Raw genomic sequence first — 14,072 nt, 5'->3', positions numbered from 1 at the left:
CGCCCACAGAGACCGTAAACAAGGCTGTCGCTCTGGCGTCACTGTGGAGGTGATGGTGTAGGGGTTTTTCTAATGAATTACCCCAATCGCAATGACATCAATTCATCATCACGTATGAGATCAAACGGAACGTCTTTCGGTTTTGGACCAGTCAGATAAAACAAATATCGAAAGAAAAGATTGTATTTTTAGCATTTCATACATCTTTGTCATAAAATGTTTATTTGATATTATAACTAACAGTTAGCTTAATTTGACACAAGGCAGGCTGTAACAACTGACAAGGATGCACTGGGTGAGATGTTGCGTGAAAGGTGCGGCGCTCAGTAGTAAAATAATGCACTCATCAGCTCATTCATGATTCAAATGAGTGTCACTGACTCAGGAACGCATATGCATATGACTAAGGTTTTCCATCTGAACAATGTTTCACATTGGTTTCCTTTCAGCGTTTAGATTTTTGTCTGATTTGTCTCCTGACTGCACAGTGAATGGACAGAGTTTTCAAAAAAAAAAACGTATTTTCCCTCTGAAACGTATTTCCATGGATTATCGTCTTACATTGACATCTCTAGAGATTTGCTTTTGATATCACTTAAGAGCTAAAACAAAGAAAATTGCATCTGGAAGAGAAAAAGAGGAAACCACTGATAAGTGTGCATTTAAAAATCCACAGGGAGTTTTTTTTGTAGGAAACGCTGGAAAATATAAACCTTAACATTCATTGTGGCTAAAATCATCCTTTAAGCAGCACCACTGCTTCATTATCAGCCAATTACAGTGTAACCAGACCACATTAGAGGAGGTATGTTAAAGCCATGAAATGCAAAGAGGACAAGCAAGATTTTAAAAAGCACATTCCTCAAGTGCTAAAAGGCTCAGTGCAAGTAATTTAAAACACAGGTATGTTGGAACCTTGGAAACACTCCCACCGAGCCATTAATGCACCGCCAGCAGCTTAACAACTCAGATCTGATGCACACACACGCACAAACACACACCTTCTGCCTTCCCAGGAATTCAAGTGCAACAAAGCAAGGAAACAACACTTATCACAGTCGGTGTTTATGTGATTTTTTTTTTTTTTTCCAGTCTCCATCCCACTCCGGCTCTCTCCCTTTATTCCTCACTCTGTCTCCCTTTCATTGTGTCTCTGCCCCATTTATTACCCCCTTTTGTAGTACAGTACGCTCAATACATAAACAAATACAGCTGCTGCATTTCATCAAGCCTGTGATTAGCCTTGTCGACTGCACCACATCTTGAGAGAGCAACAAGAGAAACTGAGAAATGCGCCACAAACTCCCCCAGGACGAGCATTTCTGGAAACTCAGTATTGTTTGTAAAGAAGTGGGAGTTGCTATAATGTGTTTCTGTTGGGTTTATGCTTTGCTTTTCTATTGAGATCATAAATTCTCAAGCCTGTAAATGGGAACAGTTCACAGTTAGAGAATAAGGCACTTATTATTGGGCAGAATGTGAGAAGTATTTGTATCTAACAGTGGGATGTGAAGACACGCTGCTGGGCTCACTCACCCTGTGTGTGTGTGTGTGTGTGTGTGTGTGTGTGTGTGTGTGTGTGTGTGTGTGAGAGAGCAAGAGAGAGAGAGCGAGAGAGAGGGGCCACTGCATTTATACTGAGTGCATGTTTACTATAGGTCGTATTTTATTCCATTTAAACTTTTTTCAGTGTGTGTGTGTGTGTGTGTGTGTGTGTGTGTGTGTGTGTGTGTGTGTGTGGTTGTGTGTGTGGGAGCTGTGTTACAAAAAGATTGAGATGGAGGAGATCAATGCCCCAGCCCGGGGCCCTGGGAGAGTGACTAACCATCTAATTAGAGGGAAGAGCGATGAGCTGGAGCTTTAAATGAATAATTAGTGCCTTTTCAGAGACTGGGCCGAACAATGCAAGGAAGAGATGAAAAATGGCCGCCGCACTGCATCACTCTGCCGGCCCTGAAAAACCAAATAGCCTGTGTCCAGAGGAGTCACTGGGGACCTGATACTCAGCGAGCAAGAAACAAAAAGATGAGCAGACACTTTGTGACTACCTCAGGCATTAGATAAGCATTGCGGTGCACTTCCATTTATCATCATTCACGTTCAAAGAGATCGACTTCGCGTTTGTCTACTCTGACAGGTTCTCCTGCTTATCTGAATGTCACTAACAGAGGTCACCAGGGATGAGCAAAAAAAAAAAAGTGTAGAAAATCCATTATGATTAACAAATTCTGCTACTTTTAGTCATAATTGTGAACATTTAGTTTCAAAATCCAATTAGTGCAACAAATACATGCACACAATAGTCTTAATATCAACATATGCAACAAATGCTTCTTGCATTTCATTGTTAAAATGCATATTGTGCCATTCTTACATCACCCGAGTGGGACAACTTACCACAAAACTTAGTAATGCAAAGAAGAAGGAAAAAGGAAAAAACAGTTTCAGACCTTGTTTGAACTGACATGGGATTATTTTCTTAAAGTTTAAGCAATCCTGCAACCGAAGATGCAACAGTTTGTCCTGAATGAGAAGCAAGAGAAAAGTCCTGTGGTCAGTAATCAAAGGGGCTCATTAAAGGTTAATATCAAATTAATATGTTCCATAAATGTCATGACAAATCTGTCCATTAATAGTTTTTTGCTTGTGCCTTGATACGCTTAAATAAAATAAAGCCTATTATTATTATTATTATTATTATTCTTAAGCCGATTACTAGTAGGGATATTCATGATCGCTACAAAATGAAGTATACTAACTGGGGTTATATTTGTAATTGCTAATATGCAAATGTGTACTTTCTAAAATGCTGAATTAAGACGGTAAACATCTCAAATACCAGCATGTTAGCACTATTGCCGTGTGCAAGCCGGTTTTTGAGTCTGCATTTTGATTAAAGCACATCTCTCATACAACAGCTAGTTTTATTGCACTCTTACTCTGCACAATTTCCTCAAAAACAATCACATTGACTAGCTGAAAAAAACAACAACAAATGAGCAAAACACACAATGCGCACTGCCTGTTAGCTCAAACTACAAAGCTGAACAATATGTGACATAAACTTAGATTTATTCCACCTGTGCGGAGCAATGGTGAGCTACGTTTGGCAGTGAGCCCTCATTCCTGAGAGCTAAATTGGTCGACCTGCTATTCATCTCCTCCTCTTTCCCAAGAACAGCACTGAACAATGGCCACCAACTTGTTCTCATTAGCAAGCATTCTACACAACGAGCTCACCTTGTAATCAATATCTTTAATTCCCTAATGGCCCTGACTGATTTAACCTCAGTCGTGCTGAGAGAAGGAACCAGAGAGATTGGATCTACCTAATGTCCTTTGGCTTGTTTATGTGAGTCTCTACTCTCTAGTTTCTGAGAGTTTCCTTTCAACACTGCAGGCAGGTATTTCCCCTGAGGGTAAGTGTGGGTGGAGCTATAATGAGGTCAGAGGTCAGAGTATCACAACAATGATTGTGTGCTCGAAGCTCCCTGCACTCTCCTCACCAGGTAAGGAAACAGCTGTGACAGGTAAATGAGGATGTGTCAAACTGATTCAAAGTGTCATTTTGATATGTGCAAAAATCCACCAGCCCAATCTTTAACATCAGAACGGGATTTATGAGCTTAACCCAAACTCAGTTCTTGTTAGTTCTAACTACAGTATATAGCCTCTTTTAAATGAATGGTCAAAATAAAGTCTCTTGTCCTCAAAAGTACAGGAAAAAAGGGACGCAAACCCAGAGACACACACCCTTCTCCAATCAGCGATGCCTGAACCTGCCTCAGTATGCTGGTTGGAAGGGTTGGTTGTGGTGAAAGCTGGTACAAGACCACCTAGGGGAATATTCTGCCTCTGAAAACAATGACAGAAAGCAAGATAAATACTGCAATAACACAACCTGAAAGCAACAACCAGGCAACCACAACAGCCAAGAGGCAGGGCTGTGGTGTTCCAGCCTGGGCTCAGTTTCCAGACCACATGTCCGACATGTTCGACTTCGAGGCCTCCTGCTTATTCTGCACTTGTTCTGTCCCAGACATTCTTTCAGTCATTGGACTTGTCTTCAGAAAAAAAAAACTTTTCTCAACCTGGACCACATTGTTTAATTCTGTTCACATTATGATAATTTAAGGGTAGAATTAAGGGTATTATATAATTGCTCAGCACATTAATTGCTTGGATGCTTAATTGTCTCTGCTGCAGAGACAGGCATGCATCTTTACCTTTAGAAAGCTTACTGCCTGCTTTGGTCTCGACAGGGACTGATTTTGGACTGGTATCACCAGTCTCTGGCGTCTGCTTTAACTTGCTTTAACGCCTTTTGGACCTAGTCTCATTTTGTAACTAACCTTGTGCCGGTAGTGGTTTGGACTCAACAAATGAATTAATTAGTTAGCTGAAAGAAAATAGACCAACAACAACTTTTTAAATTAATTACAGTAAGTAATTTATCAAGAATTCATTGTTTCTGGAAGGGATTTTATGGCACGTGGGGACTTGTAAGACAATTAAAAATGGCATGTAAAACAAAGCAGAAGCAGACGGATTTGAAGGTATTTTAATATGTCAGTTATTGATTCTTGGTGTCTGGCGCTGGATGAAAGATCTGGGGAACACCTTAGTTATTAAAAGTGTCATGGCAGGCTGTCCAACAGTTGCACTGACATTTCACACAACTCCAAATGTCAACTGAGGCAGAGAAAGTTCAAAAGCGACTTGTAAACAACCTGACCCAAGCACAGCTCAGTTCATCCCGAAACGCTGAACGAGGAAAACTTATATGTGATATATGAGAATGGAGGTTGGAGGTCGAGTCGGATGACGCAAAACTTCAAAGCACAAATCACTTTTAATGAAGCGAGTATCTCATTAATGCATATTTCCTTCAACATTAAGCAATAAAACTTTGGGTCAAACACTTAACTACTTTGTTTTAATGTCCTCAAGGTGCGGCTGCTTAGCTTGCCAGATAGATGCGGTGCCTTTGGTTTAGAGGCAATTGTTCCATGGTGACAGATGAGGTACATCAGCCATTCTCTGTCGATTGTTCAAATGGATGAAAGAATAGCTTACTGTAGGCGAGGCATAAGGAACATAACTTAAAATATCACAGTGGCTTAAAAGGGATTCTGGTGTCCACCCGTTACCCAGTCCAGCAGGTTCCTTCAGCCACAATAACAACGCGTGAATTAAAAAGACACTGTGAACGTGCGCCCTCACAGTCTATTAAGAGCAAACTTACATAATTAAAGGCAAATGTTTCTGAAATCTCAGCAGCTGACTCTTGGTAATAAAAAACTCTGTGTCCTTGCCGGTTCCACATTTAAATCCATGAGTGCTGTAAACGTTTATTGAATTGATTCCTGCGAGATCGAGGAAAAGTTTAAAAAGTCTAAGTGGGTTAATTTTAATGACGGTGTCACTGAGACTGTACAGACACGGGCGGAAAACCTCACAGTCTCTTCACTGCATGGAAACACAGTGGCACAACAAGTTTTTCTTGGTTATATGCTGTTGATAGATGAGTCTCTAACTTACAGATCAAAGTGTCTTTGTCTTGGCAGCCGTTTAAGGGCTTCACCCTGACAGTTTCGCTCTGTGTCAATTAAATTCACTCAAGGCATTTCGTGAGGCAAATGCATGTCAGCTTAAAGGAGCCTCACTAAAACAAAATGTCCTTCCAGCACACGGACAAGGAGAAACACTCAGTATGAGCCATTATTCCTTCATTAAGAATGTATTTAGTTATCTGTACATGCAGATTTCATATTCATATTAACAACACTGAGACTTAGCGTAAAGCTGCACTTTAAGGTCAGACAAGAATAAGCCAGCTCTGCCATACAAACTAAATCATGCATCAGCGCTAAAAGAATGACTTCAAATCAAAACATCTCTGCAACTTTTCATTCTTGACATTAAGTGTACTTGAAAAACTATAAGGAACTGGACTTTAATAAATACCAGCACTCCTGAAAAGGCTCTGCTTAGCTAAACTTTTAGTGGCCTGGGAACGAGGCGGAACTCAGCATCGTCTTGCAAGATGACACATACCATGGAAATGTCAATTTGTACAGCAGATGATGTGCCTTGACAACGCGGCTTTTTGAAATGTTTAGATAATTCCACCACATGATAACTGCTGCCACGGGGGATTACTAGGATCAACAAATGCCGTGACCTACACTGTAATCCACAATGTTAGACTGCGTGTTTCCTGCCCGACAGTATGTGCTCCACAAGGGTGTGTCACCCTCACCAGGGTGGCATGACCTTAGATGACAGGGAAGCCAGCTGGATAAAAGACCGACTGTTGGCAGGCTCCAGGTGCCTCAGCGAGTGGCCACCAACTACCAACCACAACATCAAACGTAAGCAAAAAAAAAAAAAAAAAAAAAAAAAGGAGACGAAATGAAGGCACAGACAAAACAAAAGCCAGACGAAATGAAAACAGAGACCACTGGTGCCCTTTCTCTGGCACACCACAGTGTTTTTCAGCCTTTTGTTGTCAGCCACAGGCTGAGAACACTGACACTGAGAGAGCATCAGCATTCTCTCTCTTGGCAGATGCAGCTTTCAATCGCAGCAGATGCCGCCAGAAGGTGAGGCACCACGTGGCAATTGTGGTTTCACAATAAGATGGGATGGAGCATTTCATGTCTGAAAGCTCCCTCGTATCCCTGCGGGGAGAAACAGTCTCCACTGAACAAGGATGTTTTCATGACACTGGATGCCTGGCTTACAGCAAACCTCGTCCCCTTCTCAAACACAAGGCTCTGTACATGTTTTAAAGCCTAAACAGAAAGAGGAACATTCATATAAGGCAGCATTTGATATGGGCGAAGCTCTCAACTGTTAGAAATGGGCCACATGTCGCAAGGATGGGTTACACGCTGCGCGGCAATGGATGCTAGACAAAAACAAGGCTGAACCAGCACATGGCAAACCCATCTGGAACAAAAGCTGGCCTGATTTCGCCAAAGATGAGGGATGAGCCGGGGCTGTGAACAGAGACTCTGAGCTGCTCCCCTCAAAAAGCAAAAACATTTGGCATATCAGCCTAAGCACAGTGGGTTAAAATGGACAGTTGTCTAAAACAGGTCAGTCAAAAACATAATGGTATACGCACAAGTACAAGGAAAAACACCATGGATAAATAGGTAGATACACCATCCAGCCAACAGGCACTGTTAGATGGGTTAATGGATTTTGAGCCATTCATCAGCTGACTTTAGTCAAGCATGCTACCCACAAAGGACAATGCTGGCAACGGTCTCTTAAGGCCTGATGGGACCAACTGCAGTGAAAGCAAACTTTTAACATCTTAGTGTTAGCCGTGCTCTTCCACTGTCTGAAAACTACTACTTTATAACTACAGTTCAAATACATGCTGCATGTGTTTGAGGCTTTCAGTTCAGGAATTTTCTTCGCCATGACATAAAATATTAAGGAATGCAAAAGGTCAGACAGAGTGATAATAGGTAAAATAACAATGTTTGGAGAAGAAATGGAAAGAGCAGGAATGTGTAAACTCAGAAATAAAGCAACCAAAGTAGAGGTTGGTTACATTGGAGAAGGGAATGCGAGTCATGAATGAAAAGGGAAGTGGAATATTTGCTTTCCTTTGAGATAATATTTGTCTGAATTTCAGCAGGTGCCCTTATCTTTCACACTGTGTTCAGGTGTAGTATGTAACTGTGCATTAGCACTTTTAATCTAATCTACTTTGCCATGTTATGAATGGGTTAAAAAGAAGAGCACGTTGAGGAAAACATTTAAATTAATCTGGAGTAAATGGTGGAAAAATCTAATTTCTAATATATGTAAAGTAGAAAAATTAGAATGTGCGATGGTTACTTAAAAACATGCTTGCAGCTAATTGCTATGCTGAACCTTTGGCATCTAAAAGAGTGTAGGTTGATCCACCTGAGTCTGTTTTCAACAGGAGTGATTAAAAAGGTGGAGGGAGCTAAAGTAATGGGATTAAAGACAGGCAGCTCTTTGTAAATGTGTGCCAAAGCGGTAGAGAAGACACACAGAAGCACGAAACCTCCCCGCTCGAAAAGTCCGTCACACGCAGCCAGCCAAGAATCACTGGACACGAACGCTCTCACACCCATGTGCGAACTAAACATCCAAATACATCCACAAGCATGATGCACATATTAAGAAATCGCATCAAAAAGCATGTCAAAACAAGCTGAAAAGGGAAAGGGAGCGCTTAAACACACGAAAATGCACACAAACAGAGCCTGTGATTGACAGCTTGCATTAAAAGTGAAGGCAGGCCCGGGCATGACAAAAGGAGGGGTGACGGGAGGCAATTAGAGGCATTTTTTAAATGGTAATAGCTGTGTACACTCTATAAAAGCCATTCATAGCAGGAAGGAGGAAGAGCATAGCAATGACAGCCGCTGCTCCGCTTGCCCATGAATTGACCCCGAGGGCGCAGAAGGGCAGAGCAGCGAGATAGACAGACAGATAGATAGATAAAGCAATGGCAGTCATTTCTTACTTTGGCATGTAGGGATGTCGCAGTATCTCCAGTAGATACCATCTTCATAGTCGGCAATGTAGCACCATGGCTGAACATCCCCATCAGGATTCCTGCAGACACAAAGGTGTGAAGGTTTCACCGTTAAGCTGCTGCAATCTGATAATGTCTTCTATTTCCTCTTGGCTTCCTGCTCCGAATTAAGAAGCCTTTTTCATCCTTTATTTGTAGTAAAAAAACATTAGCTTTTCATTGCTTGCATTTCAGTGCAGACAGGGAAAACAGAACTTTAAAAAAAAAAAGAACCAAACACTGTATTCATGTTGTCTGACAACACGGCGGTTATAAAATGGCAGTCTGGGTGTCCTTATCATGAATGTAGATTTGGAGGTATGCTGTCGGAGGTGATGAAGGTTGCAAAGAAAGAGAAGGCAGTGAAAGGTGGAGGAGTGAAGAGGGGACGTGAGGGTGGAAAAAACAACACAAAGACAGAGCCTGCTGCAGGGGGCTGACTGCTCCACAGTGTTTCAGAGGAAGATTAGCTTCACCGTGTCAATCAACCCCAGTAGCACCCTCGGCGCTTGTTGGTTTAGCCACTTCTTGTGCGCTCTGACATCCATGTCAGTCAAGAAGCGAGCCAAGGGGTCTTTGAATGTTAGCTGGAGATTTTCTTTTTCTTTCTTTTTTCCTTTTGTTTGAGGCCAGACACAGACCTTGAAAACGAGATGGCGAAGGGGGCAGGGCTTTTATCTGAGTCTCTTTTGAACATCATTAAGGCACTTTTTAAGCCATCGTAACAAGGCAGACAGGCGCCTCTGTGCTTTGGCTTTGCAGTTTCACTTATAAGAGCGATGAGAAGCGGGACTGAAGATAGAAATAACAAGAATCTTTGTGCAGGCTCCGTATCTCCTGGGTAATCATGAGACTCTGTAAATCACGACCCTATCGGCAACTTCTCAATTCCAGATAAATTAAAACAGAAGGAGCTACTGTGGCAGGCAGTGGGAGCTCATCTTGGTGCTTGTTTCAGCTTTTTTCACTCTATTTTAACATTACTGTGAGCTGTAAAAATAAACGCACTTATCGCCTTCTAAGATGACACTGTTATTTTTTTATGCCTGACCGTAATTGCCAGAGACCTTATTTTTCTTCTTTTGTGACACACCTCATTGTAGCATCTTGAAAACTCCCTGCGGCGCTGCGCTATCCTGTTTCGCCTTTTGTGAGCGAAGTTGTGAAGGGCGTTTCCATTTCTTTTCTTCACCTATCAAAAACACGATCCTGAGTTTCCTCTTCTCTTTTGAAACTCAGAATGAGGTACTGACAAAGATGTCATTTTAAAGACTTATTCTGGGTTGGACTGAGGTTTAAGCGCATAAAACGTATCACTCTTAATATCCCGCAGTTACTGCTCGCGTTCTTGCAGCCTGTCGGCAATGGGGAAAATGTGAAGAAAGAATCCGTCCATTATCTCATACTACGCTCACTGGCCACTTTATTAGAGACACCTGCAAAATCTAGTGTAATCCAATACAACAGTTCTGCCATGAATTCTACTTTTCTAAGATGATATTTCTACTGTCTGTTGATTGTGAGTCATACTGGAGCACGTTATAAGAAGAGAGGGTTTCTAAAGTTGTGGCCACGCTATTTAAAATGAATGAGGGAGCCAAATTATAACCTGACAGCTCCAAGTTAAAAACTGAGAAATTATAATATTGTAAAAGTAGAATTCATGGCAGTGCTGCTGTACAGATGTACCCAATAATGTGGCCTGTGAACTTCCCTTATGTACACAAGAAACAAACTTGATTTCCGCTGAATATCAAGTTTATCAAGTACCAAGATCCGTCTGTGGTTCTGCCCTGATAGTAGGCAGACACCTGCAGCATTTGTTTAGCCCAAGGCTACGGCTAAAAGAATTAAATTATACCGGATATAAAGTGCCTCGCAAAAGTATTCATACCCCTGAAATTTCCTACATTTCGTCATGTTACAACCACAAATGCAAATGTATTTTATTGGGATTTTCTGTGATAGAGCAACACAAAGTGGCACATAACTGTGAAGTGAAAGGAAAATGATAAATAGTTTTTACATTTGTTATTACAAATAAATATCTGAAAAGTGTGGCGTGTAATTGTATTCAGCCCCCCTGACTACTGAATACTTTGTAGAACCACCTTTTGCTCCATTTATATCTGCAAGTCTTCTGGGGAATGTCTCTACCAGCTTTGCACATCTCCAGAATGAAACGTTTTGCCCATTCTTCTTTGCAAAATAGCTCAAGCTTAGTCCGATTCTCCCGCCTGAGCTGTGGATCTCTGCAGCTCCTCCAGAGTTACCATCCACCTCTTGGCTGCTTCTCTAACACATTAATTAATTAATGCTCTCCTTTCTGGCCTGTCAGTTTAGGTGGGCGGCCATGTCTTGGTAGGTTGTGCCACTCTTTCCATTTTGTGGATGATACATTGTACATTGCCCCGTGAGATGTTCAAAGCTTGGGGATATTTTTTCATAGCCTAATCCTACTTTAAACTTCTCCACAACGTTATCCCTGACCTGTCTGGTGTGTTCCTGGGACTTCATGATGCTGTTTGTTCACTAATGGTCTCTAACAAACCTCTGAGGGCTTCACAGAGCAGCTGTATTTATACTGAGATTAAATTACACACAGGTGGACTCTATTTATTAATTAGGAGACTTCTGAAGGCCATTGGTTCCACTGGATTTTAGTTAGTGGTATCAGAGTGAAGGGAATGCTGAATACAAATGCACGACACACTTTTCAGATGTTTATTTGTAAAAAAAAAAAAAAAGAAAACCATTTATCGTTTTTCTTTTACTTCACATTTATGAACTTCTTTGTGTTGGTCTTTCACATAAAATGCCAATAAAATACATTTATGTTTGTGGTTGTAACGTGACAAAATGTTAAAAAGTTCAAAGGGCATGAAAACTTTTTCAAGGCACTGTATACTATAAATCTATTTTCCATTTCTCTCCCTTCGTCCTTCTTTTTTTGCTGCCAATGTGTAATGGCCTTGTTTGAAATAGGACTCCCAGGAACTCATCTACAGCCAGTTATGTAATTTACTGCACTTTCTTAATCATCCCCTAAGGAGGGACACATGACTTACAACCATCAGTGAAAAAAAACAAAACAAAACAAAAAAAACATCCTCGTTAGACCACCCCCATCCCATGTCTGACCCACTGGCATCTTTGATCATAAAATAATGTGGTGAACCCCTTTAAGCTTTCTCACAAACAGTGTTTGTTCCTCTCTCTCTCTCACCCCCCACAGACACACACACACACACACACACACACACACACACCTGCACACACCCTTTCAGCAGAAGCATGGGAACATAAACCACAGGGCTAAGGTGAACAGTCCATCCCACACAATAGGAAGGTAATCGATCTTCCCCTGAGGTGCTAGTGTATTTGTGTGTGTGTGTGTGTGTGTGTGTGTGTGAGGTGAGGGAGGGTGGAACAGAAGCTAAAAAGAAGAAAGTCTCACATTAGCCGGTGCCACAGTGCAGATAAGAGCAGACATCGATGGGTGGAAATCTATTCCTTTACCCCAAGACAGACTCTGATAGAAGTTGATTCCAGTGTGTGTACTTATATATGTGTATCTTTGCTTGCTGCTTGTTTAGGTTGGTTCAATTCACATTCAAGTGCATTAGAGATGGCCGCTCGGCTCCAAGTAGAAGGGCTTGTTGAAACACTCCCATACCCAGAGGTAGATCACAGAAGATGTTTGGACATTTAATTGGCACAATTACACTGATTGACTCATTTTGCTTGGAGTGAGCCACACACTTTGGCGCAGAGCCAATTCCAGCCACATTGCGTTTTTGCCTCTCAGGCTCTCCGGTTCTCCATGTGAAGGCAAGAGTGGCTCACATGTGAACACTGGGAAAAGCAGCTGCTTCTGACTGGCCGTTGTTCAAAGGGCTCCCTTTAATAACCATTTTCCACATATCTTAATCAGACAATTTACGATCATCTTTATAATGCCCGGCACTGTGAAACTACATCAGGCTGAACAGCATGTTTCCAGTTTCTTTTCATGAGACTCTAGACTGACTTTTGTTTAGTTAAAATAAGTAGATGTGTACAGTCTAGAAAAAAAAAAAAAAAAAATTTAAAGATGAAAGCTACGCCTCATTTTGCAGAATTGGAGAGTGCAGAAATGCTGATTGGGAAGTGGTGGTGAGAGGCTTGTCTGGATTGGGATTTGAGGTCAACAGCAGATCAGAGTCTGGCAATTTACTGCCTGGGAGACGACTTTTTAATTGACTTGGATGATTTAGCATGCAAACTGCTGTCTATCGCTGCACTGCATGAATGCGTGTATTGAAGAAGAGGGCTTCCTGGCTGTGGGCCCGATATGTATAGTCTACTGTCTATTGTTGGTCTGTCACGGTCCGCTTGGGCTAAATACAAGGTCATGATGTTCCTGTGTCACGTGTGGCTGTTAAACAAAGCACTATTTTACTACAGTCGTGTCTAAATTGGGACAAACCTTCTCTCTTACCTCTAAGTATTTCTTCAATTGTTTTTAAAGATTTAAGATATTTACTTAGTAGCACTTTACAGGTCTGTAGTAGTGGTGTAATATTTCTGAAAGGTATATTATGCTAGGTAATAGCAGATTCAGATTCAGCATGGTAATAGGGTGAAATACTTTCACCACTGGGTAATGGGGGAGTAATATTTTTGTAACAAGGTTATTATGTTAAGAAAAATAAAATATCATAACTGGCTAATAGCGTGATATAAGCAGCATTATGTGTAATAACCCTGAATGAGGGCTGGAAAATGTACAACATCCCTGTTTCTGCTTTATTTCATGGTAATATATAGTAGTGGTAAAGATGGATGACATGACATCCCCCCAGAAGTGAAGCCATCTTTAGTCACACTTGCAGTTCAGATCATAAACCCCATTCTTTATTACTCATGTGATTTTGGCCTCCATTATTCATATAGCTTGATTGCTTTTACCAAGTTACTACCCACTTATTACTTTAGTAATTTCCATGATATGACTTTATTATTTTATTATTAAATATAACCCTGTTAATTTTTCTTACAGAAATATTACAATCCAATTACCATGTTATTACCAATGTATTACCTCCACTATTACAGTGCTATTACCAAGGTTATACCTCTCGTTTAGTATGCAGTCAATCCGGACTGAAAAGTGTTTCACATTAAAATAACAGGCTCATTCTAATGCAGACAAACGAGTGCAAGGCGGCCATTTTGACAGAGGCTCACATTCTATCAGGCTCACAATAGACATGACATGCAGACCTCCCAAACCTCAACAGCACGTTATGTGGAGCTGCGAGCCGAGCGATCTGAATCGTTAATGTCATAATGTCAAAAGGCGGAAACAAAAAGCAGAGCAAAAGATGACATTAGAAAATATAAACATGTCTTACAAATCTTGATCTGCTTCTAGATGTGACACTGCCCCGAGCAAACATGCAGCATGTGCAAATGTGTCAGAACGTAACCCTCATACATTTGCTTAAAGGCATCATGCAGA

At 41.2% G+C, this 14,072-nt stretch overlaps 1 protein-coding gene across 2 annotated transcripts in view; it reads right to left on the bottom strand.

Annotated features, from left to right (window-relative positions):
* kremen1 (kringle containing transmembrane protein 1) overlaps positions 1-14,072 on the bottom strand; it is a 53,947-nt gene that overhangs the window by 15,366 nt on the left and 24,509 nt on the right. For both annotated transcript variants that reach the window (XM_067520320.1, XM_067520319.1), the window contains exon 3: positions 8,519-8,610. In XM_067520320.1, the coding sequence (XP_067376421.1) occupies positions 8,519-8,610 (92 nt within the window). The remainder of the gene's footprint in view (positions 1-8,518; positions 8,611-14,072) is intronic.

Source organism: Channa argus, chromosome 11 (genome assembly GCF_033026475.1).
Source record: "Channa argus isolate prfri chromosome 11, Channa argus male v1.0, whole genome shotgun sequence".
NCBI lineage: Eukaryota > Metazoa > Chordata > Actinopteri > Anabantiformes > Channidae > Channa > Channa argus.
Note: the sequence above shows the minus strand (reverse complement) of the source record. Positions and strands in the feature narration are given on the sequence as shown.